General features: G+C 41.3%; 1 protein-coding gene across 1 annotated transcript in view; it reads right to left on the reverse strand.

The window, feature by feature from the left end:
- Window positions 1-23,847, reverse strand: part of Trappc11 (trafficking protein particle complex 11) — a 42,341-nt gene that overhangs the window by 7,777 nt on the left and 10,717 nt on the right. Inside the window, exons 8-26 of the mRNA XM_005362592.3 lie at window positions 23,526-23,622; window positions 20,857-20,990; window positions 19,668-19,815; window positions 18,086-18,179; window positions 17,319-17,398; window positions 17,138-17,216; window positions 17,009-17,063; window positions 16,555-16,700; window positions 15,918-15,979; window positions 15,664-15,796; window positions 14,263-14,393; window positions 10,550-10,705; window positions 9,065-9,252; window positions 8,810-8,958; window positions 6,833-6,954; window positions 6,234-6,353; window positions 4,540-4,605; window positions 4,277-4,433; window positions 2,021-2,132 (exon numbers count right to left, since the gene is read on the reverse strand). Of these exons, the coding sequence (XP_005362649.1) occupies window positions 2,021-2,132; window positions 4,277-4,433; window positions 4,540-4,605; window positions 6,234-6,353; window positions 6,833-6,954; window positions 8,810-8,958; window positions 9,065-9,252; window positions 10,550-10,705; window positions 14,263-14,393; window positions 15,664-15,796; window positions 15,918-15,979; window positions 16,555-16,700; window positions 17,009-17,063; window positions 17,138-17,216; window positions 17,319-17,398; window positions 18,086-18,179; window positions 19,668-19,815; window positions 20,857-20,990; window positions 23,526-23,622 (2,229 nt within the window). The remainder of the gene's footprint in view (window positions 1-2,020; window positions 2,133-4,276; window positions 4,434-4,539; window positions 4,606-6,233; window positions 6,354-6,832; window positions 6,955-8,809; window positions 8,959-9,064; window positions 9,253-10,549; window positions 10,706-14,262; window positions 14,394-15,663; window positions 15,797-15,917; window positions 15,980-16,554; window positions 16,701-17,008; window positions 17,064-17,137; window positions 17,217-17,318; window positions 17,399-18,085; window positions 18,180-19,667; window positions 19,816-20,856; window positions 20,991-23,525; window positions 23,623-23,847) is intronic.

Consider the following 23,847-nt stretch of genomic DNA (forward strand, 5'->3'; position numbering starts at 1 on the left):
TGGAAATTTTAATTTTAATATTTTTAGATTTATTTATTTTGTGTGTGTATGTGTACCACATGTGTGCTTGGTGGCATGAAAGTCAGAAGAGAGCACTGGATCTCAGTTATGAACAGTTATCAGCCACTATGTGGGGCTGGTAACCAAACTCAGGTAGTCTCACAAGAGCAACAAGTGCTCTTAACTGCTGACCACTTCTTCTGGCCCCAGGAAATTTAATTTTAATCTTCTATTTTTTGTGCCTAAAGAAGCTGCTACTCCAAGGTAACAAAACAACTCTATTTTTTATTTTTTATTATGTATACAGTGTTCTGTATTCCTACAGGCAAGAAGAGGGCACCAGATCTCATTACAGATGGTTGTGAGCCACCATGTGGTTGCTGGGAATTGAACGCAGGACCTTTGGAAGAGCAGCCAGTGCTCTTAACCTCTGAGCAATCTCTCCAGCCCCTGACAATTCTATTTTTTTTTTTAAGTAAAAAGACTTTGCTTTCTAACAGACAGAATTTTAATATGCTTGGAATGAATATTCGCCTATAACACATAGCAAACAACTCATTTTAAATGGATAGTCAATTATTTTCTCAATTTCCAAATTGCCTTGCCTTCCTCAGCTGACCTGCCGTGCTATCTCTGTAGAAATCCATTCCTTGTGTGTGGATCTACAGGCCTGTTCAACCCATCTGCTCCACTGGCTTCAGAGACTCCAGAGACTCCTGGCCAGTCACATTGAGAGCTTCCCAATGAGGCTTAGAACTTAGAAGATATGAAGAGCCTCGGGTCCATTTAGCTTTTCACCTTTCCTAACATTTTAGAAATAAAAGTTACTACACAAATCACAATGAATCTGTAGAAGAACTTAAAAGACCGATTCATATAAAACATGTGTCTTCTCTGTTTATTTAACTGTTCATTACTTATTTATTTACTTATTTACGGTTTTGAGACAGGGTTTTTCTTTGCAGCTATGGCTGTCCTGAAACTAGCTCAGTAGGCTCTGCTGGCCTCAAACTCACAGAGGTCCACCTGCCTATGCCTCCCGAGTGCTGGGATTAAAGGCATAGGTTACTCCAGCCCAGCTCAGCTGTTCTTTTAATACTTTATAGTTCTATCCTTTCCTATGTAAAGAGAATGCTAATCTCCTACTAGGCAAACGCCTAGGTTTCTTAGAATTATGATTGCTGTGGAAATGATAAAACTTTTTAGAGGTTATTTTTATTTTATGTGCATGAGTTTTTAGTCTACATGTATGTAATATGTACTATGTTCATGCCTGATGCCCAAAGAGACCCAGAAGAGGACATTATATCCCCTGGAAATAGAGTTCTAGGCAGTTGTGGGTGCTAGGACTTGAACCCAGGTCTGAAAAGTACTCTTACACACTGAGCCATCTCTCCAGCCCCAAATGACCCTTCCTCCGGTGCACTGCTAAGAGCCTTTTTCTGACCAACAGAAATACCACTGAGAGTTGTGTACTAACGTTTATACAGTAACCGTGCTTAATCCTTAATCCTTTGAACTCCCTCTGTAAAAAACTATTTTGTATATGTTTAAGTGTATACATGGACACACATGTATATGGGCACGTGTGTGCCACGGCATGAGCGTAGAGGTCAAAGGACAACTTGTGGGAGTTGGTTCTCTCTTTCCACCACGTGGGTTCTGGGGATCAAACTCAGGCTTTCAGGCTTAGCAGCGAGCAATTTTAGCTGCTGAACCATCTTGCTGGCAACCCCTCTTGGGTTTTTATGTAAACAATCTCACTGACTGCAAATGAGGGCGCTTCACCTCGTGCTTTCTGTGGCTCAGACTTAGTGTGACTAAAATTTTATTGGCATTTCAGTAAGGAATCATGACAAACAAAGCTGGATTTATCTTCCTCATCATTGTAATTTAACATGGTAATCACACGTATGGCCACAGCTTCTACCCCGCACATCAGCATGATGAAGGGCGATGACAAACAGTAAAGACATCAGAGCAGACACGGGAGGGAAGAGAGGGGCCGATGTGGATTTACCTCTTCCAGGAGATAATGTAATGTCCGGTTGCCACTCCGCCTTCCACATTCCCGGCAGACGGGCAGCGAAGACAGAAGCACTCACTGGCGCTCTCTCCTGTCTGTAGGACAACTGTAAGACAGAACCCTTACAGCCCACGCCATGACTCATCTATGAGATTTCACCCCAGGCAGACAGCAAAGCAGTATCCTTATCTTACAAACTAACCGTTTTAGAAACACAGACACCAGAGCTCAGAATTGCCATGCGACATTTTCTAGGTCATAAAAGTCCAGTATTTGGACTAATCTATCTATATTCTTTATAGTGAAAACCAGTGGGAGGCAGTTGGGGACATAGCTGTGTAAAAGAGTTCATATCTCCTGCGCCTCCAAAACACTGGGTATCGGTGAACACGCACCTGTAACCCCAGTATCGAGGGGAGGGGGAAAAAAGGAGTTATCACCGGTACTTGGTGGCTGCCAGTCTAGTTACAGGTACAGTGAGACACCTTATCTCAAGAGAATAAGGTGTAGCTATAAAGGACACCTGACATCCTCTTCTGGTTTTTGCATGTGCACATAGATGAGTATACACACATCCACACACACACACACACACACACACACAAACACACAACACACAACACACACACACACACACACACACACACCACTACCACTAACAGGGCATCCATATATCAGCAACAACGTCCTACTGAAAAGTAATGAACACAGATAACTTGAAGAAAGAATGATACGCTATGGTTATTAGTTTCCTTTTTCCAAATTATGGCTTTAAAAAAAAAAGTAAGGACTGAGGCAGGCAGATATCTTCCTTCCTGCCTGCAGCCCAAGCCCCTTCCTTCCTTTCTGTTTCTCTCTCAAAGAGGTAGCTGCTGCCATGGTCCCCCCACTTCCTCTCTCTCTCTCCTCTTCCCCCATCTCCCCTTCTCGCCTTTTCCCTTACCCCTCCATAACCCACTAAATAAATACCTACTTCCTCTGCAAAAAAAAAAATTAAGAAAGAAAAACATTTTGAGGTAAGGAAAAAAACCTTTGTTACTGTGGTACTATTCACACGGTTACTCTTCTTTCCTCACTACTAAACTCTTGCTCAAACATCAGCAGTCACCTCCTCCACTGTTCCCTGGAGGTTCACCTCTATATGGGAAGGTGTCCTATTATCAAAATCACAGCAAATATCTTGACGTTAAACATCTAACCAACCCCAGTCTCTACCTTCATAGCCACAATGTCAGTCTTTAAATGCAAGTGGTTGACAAGAGTCTAGTTAACACAGCTTTAACAAATCTGTGACCAACTACAAAACAACAGCCCTCCTCACCTGCTTGTGCAGTAAAAAGGGCTGTACTAGATGAATGGCTATCTGATTGTAGAAAAGTAGCCCCCAGTGAAAAAGAAAAGGGGTTGGCTCATTTCTTAAGTTGTTTCAAGTAAACCTAAAGAGTAACAGTAATGTAGCCTGATACATTTTTAGAAATGCAGGGGTTCAAGCTTTTACAAAAACCTGGGATATTCATAACACAGGCTACAGAGGTTCTCCCTAAATCCTAAGTTAACCAAAATAATCATGATGTCTATTAACAAATACCAATGTGGTAAATTTATGGCAAAGAAGTACTACACTGTTGGTTATGAATAAGGAAGGAGCATGAGGCAAAATGCAGGTGGCCCCTAGGAGTTGGGAGAGGCCACTAGCCAGAGTCTCTCTGGCATCTGAGCAGTAACTCCCCACACCAACACACTGTTTCTAGGATTTCTGACCTCCAGAACTTTATGGCCATACTAACTTCATGGTCACTGTTACACCAGCAATAAGACACTGACACACCAGAGGTTCCAACTAGAAATCATCCCTCAATTTAATCTACACTCATTAAATGACATCACAATATAGAGACATGGACAATATAAAGAGAAGGCCATGGCTCTGACTCAAAAGGAGCCATACTTAACCCTGGATAATGGCAGTGTCGCGGGCTGTTACGACAGAAGCGTGACCAATGCTGTGGGTGTGAAGATGAAGTAGGAAGCACTGCACAGGAGGATCAGAAAGTCTAAGCTCATGAGTCACAAGGAGCAAGCAGAGGAGCAACATGTAGGAAAAGAGATGAGCAGGCTTTGGACAAAACTGTTAACTTCTTCAAAAGTCTGGGCAAAAATTAACTACACACACACACACACACACACACACACACACACACCAACACAGGCAACCTCTGCCCCTCATGTGAGAATGATGCAAAGTTTCACCTTTGTCCACCTGGGACTCCAGATGATCCATTGCAGTCATAGATGGAGCAAGCTGCAGCTCACTGGACACAATCGTGAGGGCCCAAGGTGAGGCACTTAAAACATCCGTCATCAGCAGGAAGGGGATGTCCGCATAGACTCTCTCCAGGTGCTCAAACTGCCACCAAGCAAGACGGAAGGTCAGCGATCGCTCTAACCCACTCCACGTTTCCCTTCCAACTCTCTGACTGACTTGAGTCCCAGGATGCCCCGCAGGAGCATACCTTTGTGGAGACGAATCTGACTGCGACATCAAATGGAAAGACGGTTTCTATGGTTACAGTTTCATCCTGCAAGACAACAGTAGGCACTTATTCCATGGCTTTTTAATAGCTCTTAACGTGAAGTTTTAAAGTTAGAACGCATACAAAGCACAATCTAGAATCGACTGATAAACAACTCTAAGTTACACATTAAGAAGCAAGGGCCTTTTCCTAGACAACATTTGTAGAAACCTACACAACGACCTGCTCGGTCTAGTAAGTCACCTGCTGTCACCCGGGAAGGCGCTTCCTTCTGCATTCCTCATCTCAGGATGGAGTGAAGAAGGCAGGACAGGCATCACTACTGCCCAATGTCACAAATGTGGCCAAGTCCAGAATCTGCACCCCTTCTCATGCAAATTCTTTACCTTACTTTGGCTCAAAATAACTGAAATAATCTCAGAGTAATGTTACAGACACTGATATAATTGCCATGCACATATAATGTAAGCTCATAACTATCTACTATGTCTAAGTTTTAAAATGGAAGTCACGTGGCTACCATGGGAGTGGCAAAGGTGAACATCTGATCACGGAGCTCGACTCTAACCTAATCGCTGATCTCCCTTCTAAAGACTGAGAAGCCACGGCGTTTTTCTACCTTTGAAAACAAACAGCCCAACACACTGGTGAGAAATCTTTTCAGAAGATCATGTTGGGCCAGTGGGGTGGCTCCAAGGATAAAGATGCTTGTTTCCAAGTCTGGAAAGCTGAGTTCAGTTCCTGAAACCCACACAGCAGGAGAGAACCAACTCCCACAATTGTTCCCCAACCTTCATTACGCACTATGGCATGCATGTATGTACACGAGCACACACACACACGTGTAAAATACACAAATGTAAATGGAAGAAGGTTGTGCTGGTTGGAAGTTCAGGCTGTAACATCAGACAGATGTTTGTCACGTGACTTAGGAAAGTCACACATATAAACCTAGACCCCAGGGCTTAGTTTCCTAATATTCAGAGGTGATGAGAATTAAATGAGATAGTGCAAGCTTGGCATGGCAGAGGCAGGCAGATCTCTCCAAGTTTAAGCCAGTCTGATCTACATAGTAAGTTCTAGGAAAGCCAGGGCTACACAGGGAAAACCCATCTCCAAAAAAAAAAAAAAAAAAAAAAAGCGTGGAGATTGGCAGCCCATCTCCTAAGTCCTGTCTAAGAGACTCTGCCCACACCAGGCTATGTGAAGTTCCTGACAGTATTACTGACTGACCTTGTTCTTAACTAGGAAGCATTGCTCACCCTTTCTTTTTTTATTTTATTTTATTTTTTTTTTTTTGGTTTTTCGAGACAGGGTTTCTCTGTGGGTTTGGATCCTGTCCTGGCACTAGCTCTGTAGACCAGGCTGGTCTCGAACTCACAGGGATCCACCTGCCTCTGCCTCCCGAGTGCTGGGATTAAAGGCGTGTGCCACCATCGCCCGGCTATTGCTCACCCTTTCAACAACCACTTTTCTCCCAATAACTTGTAAACAGCTCATGGCCCACAACCTCTAAAACCCACACTATAATAACCTCCAATTCCCTGGCTTTTGTTTCTGCTGGACTAAAAGGGGGATTTATAAGGTGACATGTTACTGCCAAGATTAAAAAGGTATTAAAATAACACAAAATGGAAGTACTTCATACATGAAAAGTGATCATAAAAAAATACCTTGTGACACTTGCAAATAATTTCTTTTCCTTCAACAGTTGTATTGATCAGGTAAGAAACATACACAAGGAACATTCTGGAGCCCACTGTTCCACAGCGAACATACACTGTTTTTTCCAGCTGCAACACAGTAAGCACTGTAATTTAGTGTTACGGAGAAGACAAGGTTCCCATTTAGAGACTCCTAGTTACATCCTTTCCACAGGTTGTTACAGTGTGGCTGATGTGACTGATGAACCCTGAGGAACTCTCAGGACACGATCCTCCACCTCTTTTACTCTCTCTGTCCACTTCGCAGAAAACAGAAATTGACTGAGAAGTTCTTGCAGCTACAGACACCAGTGATTTCACCAGCAACAATCCACAGGAGGGTTGCTTATTCTAAAACACTGCACAGAAACTGACTATGATACTTTACATACTTAAATATGAAAATGCGTGAGAGATGTGGGCTAGCGGCCACTGTCCCAGGGCTCTGCGATGCTCCTCTGGAACGACAGACCCACCAGGCCCTGCTGCGCATGCTCCCCTGCCTCCCCTGCTTTTTCAGAACTAGAGACCCACCTGCGTCCTCTCCGGGCCCTGCCGAGCATGCTCACCTGCTCCCCAGGATGTAAGTCTCCCACAGCAATGTCCGTGAGTAAGGCGGGGTAGGACTCATCACACAGCTCTGCTCCATGAAGAGTCACATGAGTTTTCTGAGTTAGGTTAGCATCCTGCCCTATGACGGTTGATACAGTGGTGTTTTAGGACATTATTGTAACAATGACTACTATACGAAGCACACTATATTGTACCATCTTTTAAACAAATATCCTGTCTTGTTACTATGCTGGTGCGAAGGGAACTATGTCTCAGACTGCATTTTAGCTCACTGTAATTCATCTTTATGAATCAAAGTTGAAACTATTACAATCAATGTATTTTTGCCAATGAGAACGAAGTTTTATTCTTATAGTGTAAAAAAATCTGTGCTTTGGGACTGAACAGAATCCTGGCAATCATCTGCACCCTGCTGGCTGCGGAAGTGTTTTCCCGGCAAAAAGTTGTAGTGATACTTAAAGAAGGGTAGTCAGTTGGCAAGAGGCCAGGTAAACATGGTGGATGGGGTAACATTTCAGAATCCAGCTCATTCCGTGTCAGAAGCACCAGCTGTATGATGCGGTTGGTGTTGCAGAGAACAGGGAGCTCTCCAGTGTGCAGTGCTTCTCAGCGCACCTCACTGATCTGCTGCGCATGCTTCTCCTATTGACAGCTTCACCGGGGCACAGAAAGCTGCCATGAGTCAAACTAGCAGCAGGACAGCAGATGGCAACCTTATTGGTGCTGTTTGGTGAGCTTTTTGGTGCAAGTCTGTCTTTGCAAAATGCTTTGGAACTGCCTCTTAACCCGTGTCTGAGCTGGTCATTTTGCCAGCTCTCACCTCACCATTGGGTCAGAAAAACAGTTTGCTATTGTACAAAATATGAGAGCAACAGTTGAAATGATCCCTTCTTCCTTTTCAGTCAGCTCATGGAGATATCTACTTATCACACTTCCCGCCTTTTCCTCTCGCCTCAGATGCTGACTACCACAGAACAGACCAGGGTGAGTTCCTTGGCAACTTCTTGTATAGATCTGAAAGCATCAGCTCTGATGACTGCCCTCAAACGGTCACTGACTCCGCATCTTCAAGACTTTCCAAAACACCTTCAACAACCACCACACTGTGTTTGTTCAAAGGTCAAATGATGTGGGAGGTCCTTCTGTATATGTGTTGCTTTTATTGATAAAGTTATTTCGGCCAATAGCAGAGTAAAGTCAGGCAGGAAATCCGAGCAGAGATAAAGAAGGCAGAGTCAAGTGAGACACCAGTCAGCCGCCAAGGAAGTAAGACATGTAGAAAATGAGGTAATGCTATGGCCACGTGGCAATACACAGGATAACAGCAATGGGTTAAAGTGTAAGAGCTAGGTAGAAATACACCTGAGCCATTGGCCGGTGTTGTAATTAATATCGTTTCTGTGGGATTTATTCGGGTCTGTGTGGCTAGGAAACGATAGGGCAGTCTCCATTTACAGTCAAAAGTCTTGCTGATATTGCAAGCTGTTGCCAATGCTTTATTATCCGTTTTTAACTTGTGTAAGAAAACTGCTCAATGGGTCAGCAAGTAAAAGCACTTGTTGCCAGTCCCGATAACCTGAGCTTGATCCCCCAAACACACATGACTGAAGGAGAGAATCAACGCCCACAAGTTGTCCTTTGACTTCCACATGTATGCTATGGCGCATATAGCCTTCCCCCAAATAAGTAAAGCTTTATGCAACCAAAACTTTCTTTTAAAGAAAATTATTCAGATTTGCTCTTTGTGCTACACAATTTCCATAGTATAACAGAAATATAAAATAAATAGCAAGTAGTAATTATCAAAAAGACATAAAGAGAGAAACCCATTTTAAAACCGTGTATAATATAGCCACACTATTAATAATTCGAATATCAAATGGCAAATTTCAACAACGCAAAAAAAAAAAAAACAGCGACTTTTGGACCAACATAATAACTGACGCTCACCAAATTAAAAAATGAATGCTTACCTGGCTTTAAGCCAGCAGTGAGCTTCACATCCCTGATCTGGGACTTTTCATGGGATTGAACAGTTACAACCAAACAATACATCTCATTCATTAGGGCAGGAGGCTCATGTCGCAGGTGTACAGAAATGTTTGGGACTCTCGAAATGATCCTTTGAAAAGAAACAGCTCAGTAATCAACTTAAAGAAGTGAAGTAATTCAGGGCAGCATTTAAAGGAAATAAGACGATCTCCAATGTGTTTTCAAAGCACACTTACATTGTGCTTGCCTGGATTATGATGCTGTCCCAGTGAACCTCATTGTCAGGAAGTTTCGGTCGTCTTTTGAAAGACCTTGCAGCCTGCAGGGCTTCCTGGGCGGACGCAGCATCTCCTCCTCCTCCCTGCCAGCTCAAAACCACACACCGGCCTGACTCACTGCCCAGAACCAGATCCACAGAGGTAATCTGTACAAGGAAGATGAACCAGAAATCCAATCACATGCCTGCTGATCATCGTCCCCTGTCAATAACATCACAGTGAGGACCATCACACCTAAGTTCACCTCGCCAGGCGCAGGATGGGAAAGAACAGAACCCTCTCACTCTGGGCAGGTGCTCATTATACCTGGGACATCCAAGTAATAGAGATTATGTATAGACGTGATACATAGGTGTTATTATAGCTATGGTGCGTGCATGTGTAGACATGCTGCCGGCACTTGACAGACAGATGATCGTTGGTGGACATGGACGGAAATAAGGAAGTACTGCTGACACAGTCACGACCTAGTGTCTAACCCACAGGCATTTCTGCTGAAAGTACTTACAGCATTAGTAATGAAATGTTTTATTAGCTGAATATCACTTTCAAATAAATGCATTACCAAAAGGACTCAACATAAGATTATTAATTATAATGATAGGTTTCCTCAGATACCAAGTAAAAAATAAAATACAGTTATAAGTGTCAGAACATAGTCCAAGAATGGAGTTGTGCTAGGGGAATTCTTAGTGTTTGTGGGAAAACTAGACAGGAGTCTTGTGACCTCGGTTTCTTCAAAACCACAGTATTATTCTTGGATTATGCTTTTGTGCCCCTCCCGGGTAGAGTGGATAGGAATGAGTCTCCTAACTAGAGCAGATGGGCTCCAGAGTTTATACAACACAAGGTATCATTTTCATCACACTGCTGCCGATACTATGTCAACCTGTTAAAATAGTTACCTTCATTGTCTTTAGATAGATGCAAGCAGCGATGTTTGAACATTAAAAAGATAAACTATACACAGAGAAATGCTGTCTCAAAAATAAACAAACAAAAGATAAATTCTAATTTAGGTCCTATTATATAAATAAATTTGTTGTATTATATAATACAAATTGTTGAAAACTCTTTAACTGATATTTTACTGATTAAAAAATGAGATTGGTCTTATGTAGTAAGAGCAAACAATGTCTAATTACACTACTGAGTGAAAAAAAGCTAGAACTAGAGTATTGTATATATAATATATAGGAATATATAGAGTATATTCCTATTGTCCATCAGGCTGGGGATTGAATCCAGGACCTTGTGCATGCTAGGAAGGATTCATTCTACGTCCATGAGGCCCAATTCTTTAATTGAATAATTTTAAAGCACAAATATGTTGATGAAGAGCATATGGAAGGAAAGCTACTAAACTACCATATTATTTAAATTTTTAACATAAACATACTGCTTTTGTCAGTGAAATTATATTTAAGCAAATTTATAACTAACCTCAATTTTCTTTCCCACATCTTCAGTTTTTGCAACAAATGTGAATGACAATTTTCTCGTTTTGCCAGGAACTAAGCACATCTTTCCTTGAGTCAGATTCGCCAGGACTCCGCTTGCTGTGGACGCTTCTTCTAGTGCACAGAACTGGTTGTAGACCTTGGAGAGAGGTGAGCAGAGTCATGTGCAGGTATCAAACACCCGAGCGATTCGAAGCACATTAGTTCCAGCCCAAATGATCTTGGACTCAGGAGTTTACCTACTCAGTGCTCACACCAAGAAAAAAAAAAACATTTAGTACACACGACTCGACTTCTGGAAGCACTGATTCTCACGGAAAAACGAAAGGTACATTCCTTGTTACACCAGGGATCACCATCTATCACTCTTTCCTTAAAAACAAAAAACCTCCTTACTTTCCATTACTATTTATGTGAGCCTGTGTGTGCGTGCGTGCATGAGTGCCTCTGTGTGTGTGTGTGTAACAGAGTCACCATTCCCATCTGCTGATAACCCTAGGAGCCCCTAAGAGCAGCCTCCTCTCACAGTGGACAAATCACCATCACAGGAAATCCTTATCTACTCTAATTCTCATTTCTGGCTGACGATTATCAAACACCCATTTTCTTTGTTTCTTTGTGGTCTGCAGCTTGAATTTCAAATAAGATACAATCAGCATACAAGAAGAATTCAAAGTTGATATTTTATTCTACAATGGCATTTTTATTAGTTATTAACTATGGAAGAAGCTCATGCCTCATATTTAGAAAAGAAATGGACTTGGAGGCAATTCAAGGAAAAGTGACGTAACGGTCCCTGGACTGACCCTCTAATGTCACGCTGAGGATTTCACAATGAAGGGGACTGGAAACAACAGCAACAATGTGTCCCAGAACCTAAGAGTCTTAGCTGTGGAAGACAGTGAGGGCTACGGGAGACACTGCAGCCAGGGGAGGTTTCAGCTAGTCGAAGAAGGCAAACCGAGTCAGACCAAAGCAGCAGCATGCACAGAGCTCCTGTCCCTCACCCAGCCTACGCCATCCCTTCTCCCACTCTCTCACAAACCCAGGCTAGCCTGCTTTGTGCTGTACACATGCCCCTGGGCTCGTCCTCGAGCACTTGCCCCTAGCTCCTTTAGTCGGGGTCTCTCCCTGACTCAGGATATCCTCCAAGCTTCCAGGGCCTACTTTTCTCTGCCAACACTGGGTTGTAGGCGCCTGCGGTCATGCACAGATGACTTTGTGTGTGTGCTGGGGATTTGAACTCAGGTCCTCACATGCTTTGACACTGAGGTATCACTCCAGCCTAGACTTATCTGTTGTGAAACGCCTTTTATATCCTAAAGTCTCCATTCCCACAACTAGCGTCCTGACCCAATTTGTAATTAGATAGAATTAATGTCTAATTAGTTTCCATATTATTTCTTTAAAATAAACTTTCTCAAGTTTCTGTTTTAACAACATTAAAATAATCAGAAGCAATCTCTGGGTAAGGGCTGGACAGTAAACAAAATGATCTTCAGAAGACCTAGATTTACCTAAATAAATATCTCAATTACAGGGCATTTCTCTGGTCTTATCAATAAGTTTCTACTAAAACAGATAAAATTCATTATCAGAATGAAATATATAAAAATATGCATAAATTTAAAATAAGTGTATTTTATTTTTAACATGTATACATATATAAAATAATCAATAAATACATCTTAAGAGGCTTTATTAATGCACCTGTTTCATTCTTTTTGTTGCTGTTGTTTTTGTTTTTTGTTTGGTTGCTTGTTTTTGAGACAGGGTTTCTCTCTAGTCCTGGAACTAGGTCTTATAGACCAGGCTGACCTTGAACACACAGAGATCTGCCTGCCTCTGACTCCCAAATGCTGGAATTAAAGGTGTGTGCCACCACCATCTAAAAAATAAATTTTTTTTCCTCCAAAGCTAAACAGAGAAACCCTGTCTCGAAAAAAAAAAAACATTTTTATTTTGGCCTGTTTCATTTTCAGAGCCCCCACCCACACCTGTTCTACTAAGGCTGCTGTCCTGACTCACCAAGAAATAAATACACACGTGTTCCTGTTCCTGCATACCGTTTTCTTAGAAGTGTTCCCAGTCCCATCTTTTTATACTTAATTTGACTTCTCATTTCTTTGTCACGGCTACTGTAATTAGGTTTCCAGTTGAGATGACACCATTTAGCTGCACGGCTTACTGAGAAATCTGCCATTCATTCAGTGTCCCTAAAATTCTTACATTTAATGGGACTGATACACAGTATCTCCTTAGGGTCACAACGAGAAGAATATTATAACTCCCAATAAATGTGCTGGTTAAAGGCTTAATATACTTTCTAGGTGACCAGGAGATGACTATCTATTAAGTAAGCATAAAAATGAATGAGAAAAAAAAAAAGAAAAAAAAATGAATGAGAATAGACTCCAGCACATGACTTTACTATATTACACTTTAAAATGTTCATATGCACACAGCATAAAAGCGTTGCTTATGTGTGCACAGAAAACACTAGACTGTTTCAGAAGCTAGCAGAGAGGATCCTTGGCAGAGCAGGACTGCAGGAGCACATGTTCACTGTGCACCGTGTCCACCTACTCCACTTGATTATAGCAAAAACAAATACATAGTAGCTAAGAAAACAACCGTGTCCACCTACTCCACTTGATTATAGCACAAACAAATACATAGTAGCTAAGAAAACAAAAACTAAGTCATGATGGTGCTCGCCTTTAATCCCAGAACTAGGGAGACAGAGGCAGGCAGAGCTCTGTGAGTTCTAGGCTAGCCTGGTCTACATAGTGAGTTCCAGGACAGGCCCAGAGCTATGTAGAAAGACCCTATCTCAAAAAAACAACAAAAGAATTTAGTTAGAGGCCATTTCAAGCTATATAATAAGTTTGAAGCCAGCTTGAGTATGAGATCCTGCATCAAACAATAAATACAAAACCAAAAACTGATAATGATAAAACAAATGAAGCAAGTTGATTTATTAACCAATGGTATTCGCAGCATACAGAGCTGCAAATACCATTGGTTAATAAACTGTCTTAGGCCTGTGCAGGGCAGACTAGAGGTAGGCGGGGAAAACTAAACTGAAAGCTGGGAAAAAGAAGATGAAGTCAGAAGAAGCCATGTAGCCACTCCCAGAGACAGACATGCCGGAACTTCACCTGGTAAGCCACAGCCTTGTGGCAATACATAGATTAATGGATATGGGTTAATTTAAGATGAGTTATCCAGAAATAATAGCTTAAGCTTTTGGCCGAACAGTATTGCAAATATTATGGTTTCTGTGTGATTATTTTGGGGCTGAGCAGACAGGAACAAACAAGTGGCCTCTTAGAACAGCAAATAATTCTAAAAGTTAGACTATCTTCACACTGAATATAACTTATTTGAAATTAAGGTTACACATTATAAAAATTAAGAATAGTATTCTTGTCTTTCTTAAACCTGAAAAGAAAATAAAAATTAAGAGCAGGAAAAACATTTTGGAATTGCAAGGCATTTGGAAATACAAGTACATTTATTTTTAAATAAGCCTTGCCAAAAGTCAGTTGATAACTATAAAACCAGTAAGATCTAAAATTTACTAAATTCATGTTACACAGCTTACTGAGAGCTACACTGACATGTACGTACACACACGCACACACACACATACACACACACATGCACACAGAAACACATCAAGTGATACACTACCTGATTATTGAAGCTGACACAGAGCTTGGAAAACCTAATGGGGTGTGGACAGTCAGCCTTCAGATAGACGTCAAACTGAACAGGAACATCCACGTGAAAACTCGGAGCGTGAAACTTGGCTTTGCATTGTACTAGAAATCAAACAAGAAGAGCAGAGTCAGGCAGGGCCAGGCACTCAGCATACACTGCCCTGGGAGTTCCCTACAGAAACAGCTCATCTGCAGTCTTACTGCCTTCTTGCTTACAGTGTTCTACAGGGGGCAGCTGTTCAGCAAACACAGACACAACTCTCTCTGATTAAGAAACCAAAGGTAAATAAAAATTTAAAAAAAAAACTTTTGCTGTTTTTTGTGTGTTTGTTTTGAGACAGGCTTTCTCTGTGTAGGCCTGGCTGTCCTGGAACTCACTCACTCTGTATATCAGGCAGGCCTCAAACTCAGAGATCCACCTGCCCCTGCTTCCCGAATGCTAGGATTAAAGGTGTGTACCACCACTGCCCAGCTCCATAAACATTTTTAATTTTAAAAACACACTTGATGATAAAATGTTGGTACCAAAACTTAAAAGGAAAAGGAGTCGTTTTGAATTAGCTTATTTCAAAACTCCTGCCTAGACAATAAAGTATACTTTTGGCTGTGAACCTAGCCTTTAATGGCTGAGCCATCTCTCCAGCCCAAAAAAGCATAAAACTTTATTCAAAACAGGTATCTATTCAAGAATACTTCATATAAGACTTGAATTACAAATAAGCAAAGTATATTTTAATAAATAAAGAATTTGAGCAGGGGAAAATTTCAACTGTAAAACCACTCTTCCCAGAACAGTAAGAAATTTGAATTCACTTTTTCTAAGTGGGTCACCCTAACAAACACATACATCAAATCGTTCTATTATAGTGTTATTTAATATGTAAGCCTATGGTTGCAACCGCTTTGGGTTCACATATTAAAAATATCCACATTATGATTCACAGCAGCAGCAAAATTACAATTATGAAGTAGCAACAGCAATCATTTTATGGCTGGGGTCACTTCAACCTGAGCAGTTGTATTAAAGGGCTGCACCATCCGGAAGGGTGAGAACCCTGACGTCAACTATGTTGTTACACATATAGCATAGTTTTTTAAAAAGAAAAAAGACAAAACTGGAAAATGCTCTTCCTCGTGGTGCTTTAAAGTAATAATGAATTAGACAAAGGCCTTCATCATTCACGTATTTATTCAATAAATACTTGTTTAACTTGAAGTATTTGCTAGCTTATTGCTATGACACTGAGGAGAAGAATAATTCATTATTATCCACTTAGAAGGCTGTCCTCTGACCACCTGTCATATTGACTGTTCTGCCTCTATCCACTGCAGACAAAGGGTTCTCTAGACACTGTGGGTGTTGCTTACACACCAAATGGCACAAAGTCCTGTACGCCTATTGTGAAAACATTGCTTCCAGCCAGGGAGACCCGGTCAGCCCACAGCTTCTGAGCAGTCTTCTTAGCTGCGTCATCACAGTCAGGTTCAGGGTCAGGGCTTTCATTCTGCAGCGAGAGTTCCAAATGTGCACGATTAGCTGAGGGAAAGTACATACAGAGGCAGGTCTGTGTGCACTCTTACAAAGTGCACATGCCGTACACCTCCGTCAAAGAATTATCAACCCACCATTAAAACGTTCATGAGGTTCTTTTCGATCCGAGACTTCTGGTCATCTTTCAGAGTTGAAGCTGAGATAGGAAAAGAGAGCAGAACGGTAAGGCAGGCAGCTCAGTCCGTCCCCCTACTTGTGGGGTACTGCCCAAGGGTGCCAAGAACTGGGTCACCTCTTCAGTCCTGCTAAAATGTTGACGTGTGGACCTCCTTTGAGACAAGGCTGCTCATTGGCCTGGAGGTCACCAACTATGACCGATTAGTCAGCAAGCCCCAGCAGTGGGCTTAGACACACGGGCCACCATGCCCGGCATACACATGGGTGCTGGCAGCTGAAACTGGGCAAGCACTTTACCAACTTAAGATATTTTTGAGTCAATACTTCTAAGATAACTAAGCTCAGTGAATTTCATATAATAAAAGTACTTCTTTTGCTTGTTTGTTTTGAGACAGTCTTTATGTGAGCCTGGCTGTCCTCAGACTCACTCTGTAGACCAGACTGGCCTTGAACTCAGGAGATCCACACGTCTCTGCCTCCTGGGAATAAAGGTGTGCACCACCAGGTCCAGCACAAAAGTACTTCCAAATACCTGACAATAAACCATCATTCCAACTTAAAAAATATTAATGATGCAAGCAATTGCATCGTTACCTCTTCCAAGGAGTTCTAGAGAATAAGTAATGTAATCCTTTAACTGGGCCATGAGGTAGGAACACTTGAGGGCTGTTGTCAGTATGGAGGTGAGCAGAGTCCACCACCCTTCGCTCCGGTAGTCACACATGACGTAATCCAGCAGCCTAAGAGAGGGAGGAAGATGGGCTCTCCAGAGGGTGGAAAGGCCTCTGAGAACTCCATGTGCTTTTCTCACGACGTAAACACACAAGTCCTACTGGGACGCCTCAGCAGCTACTGTTCACATCTGGCTACAGCTGAGGTTACCTAAAAACTTAACCAATTATGTAGCAGAGGACACTTGAGAAGATATCTCATAACTGGAATTAAATAAAAATAGGCACAGTAATGTAATCCTGCAATGTAAGCGTCTATTCCAATTACATTGTAAGGCAATCAGTACTTGTGAAAATAAGCAGTAAGTCTGACTCACTTCAGAGCTTTGGTATAGTCCTTGGCATAGTAATACTCCTCTCCCATCTGAACCACTGCAAAGAAAAGAAGGCTTAAGAAACTGAGCACTCCTCCGAGCAGCACAAGGCGGGGTGTGCTGGGTACGTACTGAGGTGGCTTTTCATCCGGGGACACTTATACTTCTTGAACTGTGCGACAGCATTGCTCAGAAGAGTGATTACTATTTCCTGTTGGGACAGAAAAGGCGTGGGGCGTTGGAGTCAAAACTGTCTCCTGTTTTACTAGAATAGTGCCCGCGTGATTTATACTGGGGCCGGGGAGCAACTCACAGAGTGGACAACACTTCTTTCCTTCAGCTGAATGGCGAGAATGCCCGCTTTCTCTTTGTCGGGGTCAGAAAGATCAAAGCCTATGTACGACAAGAAGCAATCCATCTTAGCTCACTGAACAGAACTCTTCACACAAACTCCTGGAGCCTTCACCAGAACAGAGTGCATTTAAGACTGCAAACATTCTGGAATCTTAAAGATTCTCAGAGGCAGCTTTATTATCATGGAGAGTTCTCGGAGTCTCTGTTCTGAGAGAACGTTCCTAACCCTGGTGTTCTCTTCCCAGCTGCCGAGCGTTCTCCCGTCACACCGTCATGTTCTGTGGACAACTGGAGTGTGTGACTCATAGCACCTAAGGTGCCACTGCCACAGATGCTGCCCAGTCAAATGTGCGCTGAATGCAAAAAGATGAACACAAACTCTTTTTAAGGCAATACATGGTAATGCCATTTTAAAATGTTAAATAAAATCACCAAAGTTAAAATGCTTAAATACTCAAATGTTTCAGTCACATCGATGCCTTTAACTCTAAGTTACTCTAATATATGATGAAAGAAACCATTCTAAAAACTAAGAGCACAAATCTTAAAATGAACCAACAAGCAAACAAAAACCAGACTACCAGACTAGGAAAGCACATTTTAAAAGAAGTTTAAAAAGCATATCTATGAATTTGAATATAGTTTTCCCTGGCTCCATTGCCATTACACAGTAGGAGAGCTGTCTGTCTGTCTGAGGATGAAAGGAAAAGAAGAAAAATTACTTACTTAGGATTCCTTGCCTCCAGGGTCTCTGTCCATAGAAGTCAAGAACACCTGTTTGTGTTTCTAAGGGATCAGGACTGGGGTACATCACAGAGGCCTGCAATCCAAAAAACAGAGCTAAGGAAGAGCTTATGGAATTCATCCCAAATTAACTCTCGGCCAATCTTTGACCGAATAAAGAAATATCCATAAATATAAGCATCAAAAGCCTGTCTAAAAGCATCATTATACATATTTTAACATGCTTTACTAACATTTGGAAATCCTATAAACCTGAAGTAGGTGTGGTGGTATGTGCCGCTGATCCTAGCACTCAGGCAGAAGCAGGCGGATCTCTGGGAGTTCAAGCCCAGCCTGGTCTATAGAGCTAGTTCTAGGACAGTCAGGGCTACATAGAGAGACCCTGTCTCAAAAAACAAAAACGAGAGAGAGAGAGAGAGAGAGAGAGAGAGAGAGAGAGATAGAGAGAAAGAAAGATATCATTGGTTGTGACGCTGACTTCACTCACAAATCATTGACATTATATGGAGTCCTGACAAAAAGAGCCATTTTTTTCTCATTATTACTTCTGTATTAATTCTGGTATTGGTGGAAAGGGTGTTTTCTGGCACTAGAAAGAACATATTTACAATTCCTTTTCTCTTTTGTGTATCTAAAACCAAATGTAATATAATTACATTACTGAGAAATTCTAAAACACCCAAAGGAAAAAGATAAAATTCCAAATTACTAATCTCCTGCCACTTGTTAAGATACACGTTATTCTTTACTGCAGCACAAAACCTTAGTTGTAACCAATCAGCATCATTTGTCAAGCTACTTTTTCCATTTAAATATGTTCTGTCCATTTCACTTTAACACTAAATTTTTCTAAACATTTGCCTTCTCGTGTTTCCCTGCTGTTACATATACTAATAAAGTCTTTATAATATTCATATTTTACAGGACTGGAGAGGTGGCTCAACAGTTTAAGAGCACTGGCTGCTCTTTCAGAGAACCAGGGTTCAAACCCCAGCACCCACAGCTCACAACTGTCTATAACTCTAGTTCCAGGGGATCTGGCACCCTCAAACAGACACACATGAAGGCAAAACACCAATGCACATAAAAGTAAATAAATCTTTTTAAAAAAGAATTCCTATTTTACATTGCAACCAATAAGCCTATGAGAACGTCATAACTAAAGGTTGGTACTGACCCTTCAGATCCATCACCCTACTTCTGAAAAGGAAATTCTGTGTCAAGAGATTATGCCTAGCTTTAAAGCTCCTCAATTTACTTTCTATTCTATTGACTCAAACTTGTTAATGCCCCAGTCGACATATTCTTTACAAAACCAAGTTTAAATCATCTATTAAAATACTATATTTAAATCACAATAAGACAAATTTTAAAAATTTAATACATGCAAAACCTGCTCAAGCAAGTTTAAAAGTAGAATACCTGGGTTAAAACTGAAAAGTCAAAATAATTTAAAAGATATTCAAAGACAAAGGGGGAAAAAAAAAATCAATACTCTGAGCCCTAGCTTCTCTGAAGGAAAGGTTAGTGTCCTGAGTGCGAGGTGATGCGGGCCAGGACTTACATCATGATTACAGAGGGCTTTGGCGTGCTGTTTCCGCTCCTGCGCATAGTAAGCTGCCTGCTGATAGTAGAAACCAGGGTTCTGCGTCTGAATAGCTGTCAACCCCAACTTAATGGCTTCATCAAATAAATCTCCAAAGGCCTGGAATCTTAAAGAAAACAAACCAAGGGATGAAAAGAATGGATAGTAAAGGGAAGGAAAAGCAGCTTACTTCTAATAGAATTCATTCTGGAAACCGTAAGCTCAGCACACTGTATTATTAAAATAAAACCACTGAATAACAGCTAATTTATTTGTAAATAATAACGTACAGTAATGATAAGTTACAAATACAGTTCTTTATTTATGTTATCTGTGATAACTCAAGCCCATGACTACACCATTCAGACCTTAGCATCGGCTTCACTCTTCAATTAAATCCAACTTTCTGGAAGCAACTTTATTTAGGTAATTTTTAAATAAACACAGTCCCGGTTGGTCTTTTTGTTGTTAATTTGACACACGCTAGAGTTATCTGGGAGAGGAGCTTCAGGTGAGAAATGCTTCTATTAGAGGCCTGTAGGAAGTCTGTGGGCACTGTCTGGATTAGTAATGGGGGAGGCCCCATCCCTGTCGGGAGAGCCACTCCTGAGCAGGTGCTCTGGATGGGTAATAAATGGGCTGAGCAAGTCATGAGAAGCAAGCAAGTAAGCTGAGTTCCTCTCCGGTCGCTGCTTCAGTTCCTGCCTTGAGTTTCTGCCTCCCCCCGCCCCCCGACTTCCCTCAGTGATTCCTGAGACCTGAAAGTGTCAGATGAAATAAAGCCTCTCCTCCCCAAGCTGTCTTTAGTCATGGTGTTTTATCACAGCAACAGAAACCTTAACTCTAAGACAGACAGTAAGCTCTATGAAGCAGGAATTTTGTTTTGTGCTTTCCTATATTTTCAGGATACAAACACAAAGTGGAAACCCAATAAATACATGCTGAATGCAAAAATGGTACCATAAACTATCTGACTTCCATTAAGAAAGCATACCAATCAATACATATTATTCCTGGATACACACCTGGGGCATTCTATTAAAGCCCTATTTAATAAGGAAAAAAAAAACCACCAAATTTTGTATACAGCCAAAGCCTTTGCCAACGTCATCTCTTCAAATCCGACACTCTATTTTTAAACTATTAAGAAAGTGCAACTTCAACATACTGTTTAGACATCCATGCAGCATGCTCAAACGCCAGCTCTGCACTTCCAATCTTTTTCTTACACAAGTCAATGTGCTTCCGAAACTGAGCAATTGCATCCAATGGGGTGTTGTGCTGAAAACACAGCCTACAAATCTGGAGGGAAATGTAAAAGTCAATCTCCAAGTAAGGGAGAAGCCTAAAGACATATTCATACACACTGAAAATATGCAAACGCTAGGACTAACTTTAAAAGAGCACAAAATCTCAGCCTTTACTCCTATGGAACGTGGTTCTCATTAGAACACTTTGAGAAATGAAGAAATAACTCAGTACACTGAATCTGTCCTATGCCTTAGAAAAGCTTTCCAAAATATGGAGTTTTAAAAAATTATAACCAAGGAAGAACATAACATGAGCTGTAATATTTCCAATGGGAATTTATAAAGGAGAGAGTGACTTTGAGCATTAGAATTGTCAGGAAATTAAACATTTCTCCTGCATAATCAAGGGTTAGTTGCCTATCACTGAGGGCTACAGAAAATTTCAAAATGTCTTTTCCCTGGAACACTAAAAACACATAGTTCCCAAATGGTACAATCCACATGAGCTGGTGGTAAACAGAAATCCAACAGAAATAAAGCCTAAATTTATTTCCATAAGCTTAGAACAACTTTTAATTTATTGTTTAGGTACAAAGAAATACATAAAAAAAAATCTGTGTGTGTGTGTGTGGTATGCATGCACACCTGTGTGCACATGTGAAAGCTAGAAGACCCCATAGTACCTTGCTCTATCACTGTCTGTTTTACTTAGGAGAGCAGTCTCTCACTGAGCCTGAAGCTCACAATTACAGCCACACTAGCCACCCAGTGAGCTCCAGGATCTGCCTGTGGGCCCCACCCACCCCACCCCACTCAGTGCTGGAGGTATAGGTATATGCCCCCACATCCAGCTTTTACGTGGGTTCTAGGGGTCCAAACTGAAACCCTCATGATTGTGCAGCAGGCACTTTACCCATCTGTGTCCTTCAGTCATTTCATTTTTGTTTTCAGAGGCAATCAGCATTTATCACATGGCCAGTACAATCTACAGACAGGCAAGTGTCTGAGTATTCACATTTACAAACTAGGAACCATGTGGCACCAGGATTACCATGCTGAGTTACACCTTACTTTATCTATCTAATCCTAAATATGAGAGTTGGTTTTTGTCAGCGTGACACAAACTTAGGCATATCTGTGAAGAGGGGCCCTTAGCTGAGGAAATCCTTCCATCAGATCACCAGTAGGCAATGATTGATATGGGAAGGACCCAGGCCACTGCAGGTGGTGCTACCCCTGGGCTGATGGTACTCGGTGCTGTAAGAAAGCAGCTGAGCAAGCCATGAAGGGAAAGCCAATAAGAAGCGCCCCTGCATGGCCTCTGCATCAGCTCCTGCCTCCAGGTTCCTACCTCGGCTTCCCTCAATGGATTGTGACCTGAGCCATTTAAGTCAAATCAACGCTTTCCTTCCCAAGTTGCTTTTAGCTATAAAACCAAACTAAGACACATAACTACCACTTCATCTTGACTGATGAAGCTGCCACATTCATAAATGTATAGTTATTTATTAAACAATCACCCATTGTAAGGTTATTTCCAATATTTTCCTATTAGAAAATATAGTAAGCATCCATAGATTTTGAGTTACAGATACTCCCACAATTGGCAAAGAAATTTCCAAAAAAAGGGGGATTACCAGATCAGGAAATATTCACTTTTAGATTTGTGTTCACTAAAAAAGTTCTCAGCCACACATCACCCACCAGTGTCAGGCATTGTTAAATGAGTGGGAAAATGATAACAGCCTTGCTTGTCGGCTGGAAGCCAGGGAGGAAGAACAGGTCAAGACACAAGGATGGAACGGGGAGAGGACAGGGATGGGATAAACAGGATTACTTCTACAATACACAATCTTAAAATGCTCAAACAATATCTATGGTTTCACTAAAGGAACTGAGCCAACAGTGGCAGTGTATGCTGCAGGCCCAGCTACTAAACGGGCTAAGGCAAGAAGATCACTTGAGCCCCAGAGTTCAAGACTAGCTTAGGCAACAGTGAGTGAGAGCAAGTCTCAAAACACAAAAATAAACCCACTAGCCGGGCGATGGTGGCGCACGCCTTTAATCCCAGCACTCGGGAGGCAGAGGCAGGCAGATCTCTGTGAGTTCGAGACCAGCCTGGTCTACAGAGCTAGTTCCAGGACAGGCTCCAAAGCCACAGAGAAAACCTGTCTCAAAAAACCAAAAAAATAAAAATAATAATAATAATAATAATAATAAAACCACTATACTAAACAGATGTATCTATTCTATGGCTGAGTCATTACGCCAGGAAATGCTTACATAATTCCAATATGCTGCATCGTTTAAATTCAACAGGCAGCTTTCTAACCCGACTACTCCTCTCTCTTTCTCAGAAACAAACACTGAAAGACTCAATAATTAGTACCTAAAAACCCAAAACACAGCTATTACTATGAGGCTGCTGAGAGTCAAGACCATTTTTGAGTAAAGAACATCAAAAAAAAAAAAGGAACATAATTCATCAAATACCAACTTTTCGTATCAAGAAACTGATTTTGATTTTTGCATTTAAAGAAGGTAATAATGAAAGGTAAATCTCCTTTATTTCAAAGTAGAACTATACCTTGTAGTTTATAAATCCTGCCATCGTCTTAATTTCCAGAATATTAGTTTCATGGGCTCTCAGTTCATGTACAAGGTTATAGGCAGTCCTATAGTTTCTAAGAAACATGAGGAAGGTGGTTAATTATGATATAAATTAACGTTTCTCCTATGGAACGTGGTTCTCATTAGAACACTTTGAGAAATGAAGAAATAACTCAGTACACTGAATCTGTCCTATGCCTTAGTAAAGCTTTCCAAAATATGGAGTTTTAAAAAATTATAACCAAGGAAGAACATAACATGAGCTGTAATATTTCCAATGGGAATTTATAAAGGAGAGA

This window comes from Microtus ochrogaster, linkage group LG7_11, assembly GCF_000317375.1.
Source record: "Microtus ochrogaster isolate Prairie Vole_2 linkage group LG7_11, MicOch1.0, whole genome shotgun sequence".
Classification (NCBI taxonomy): domain Eukaryota; kingdom Metazoa; phylum Chordata; class Mammalia; order Rodentia; family Cricetidae; genus Microtus; species Microtus ochrogaster.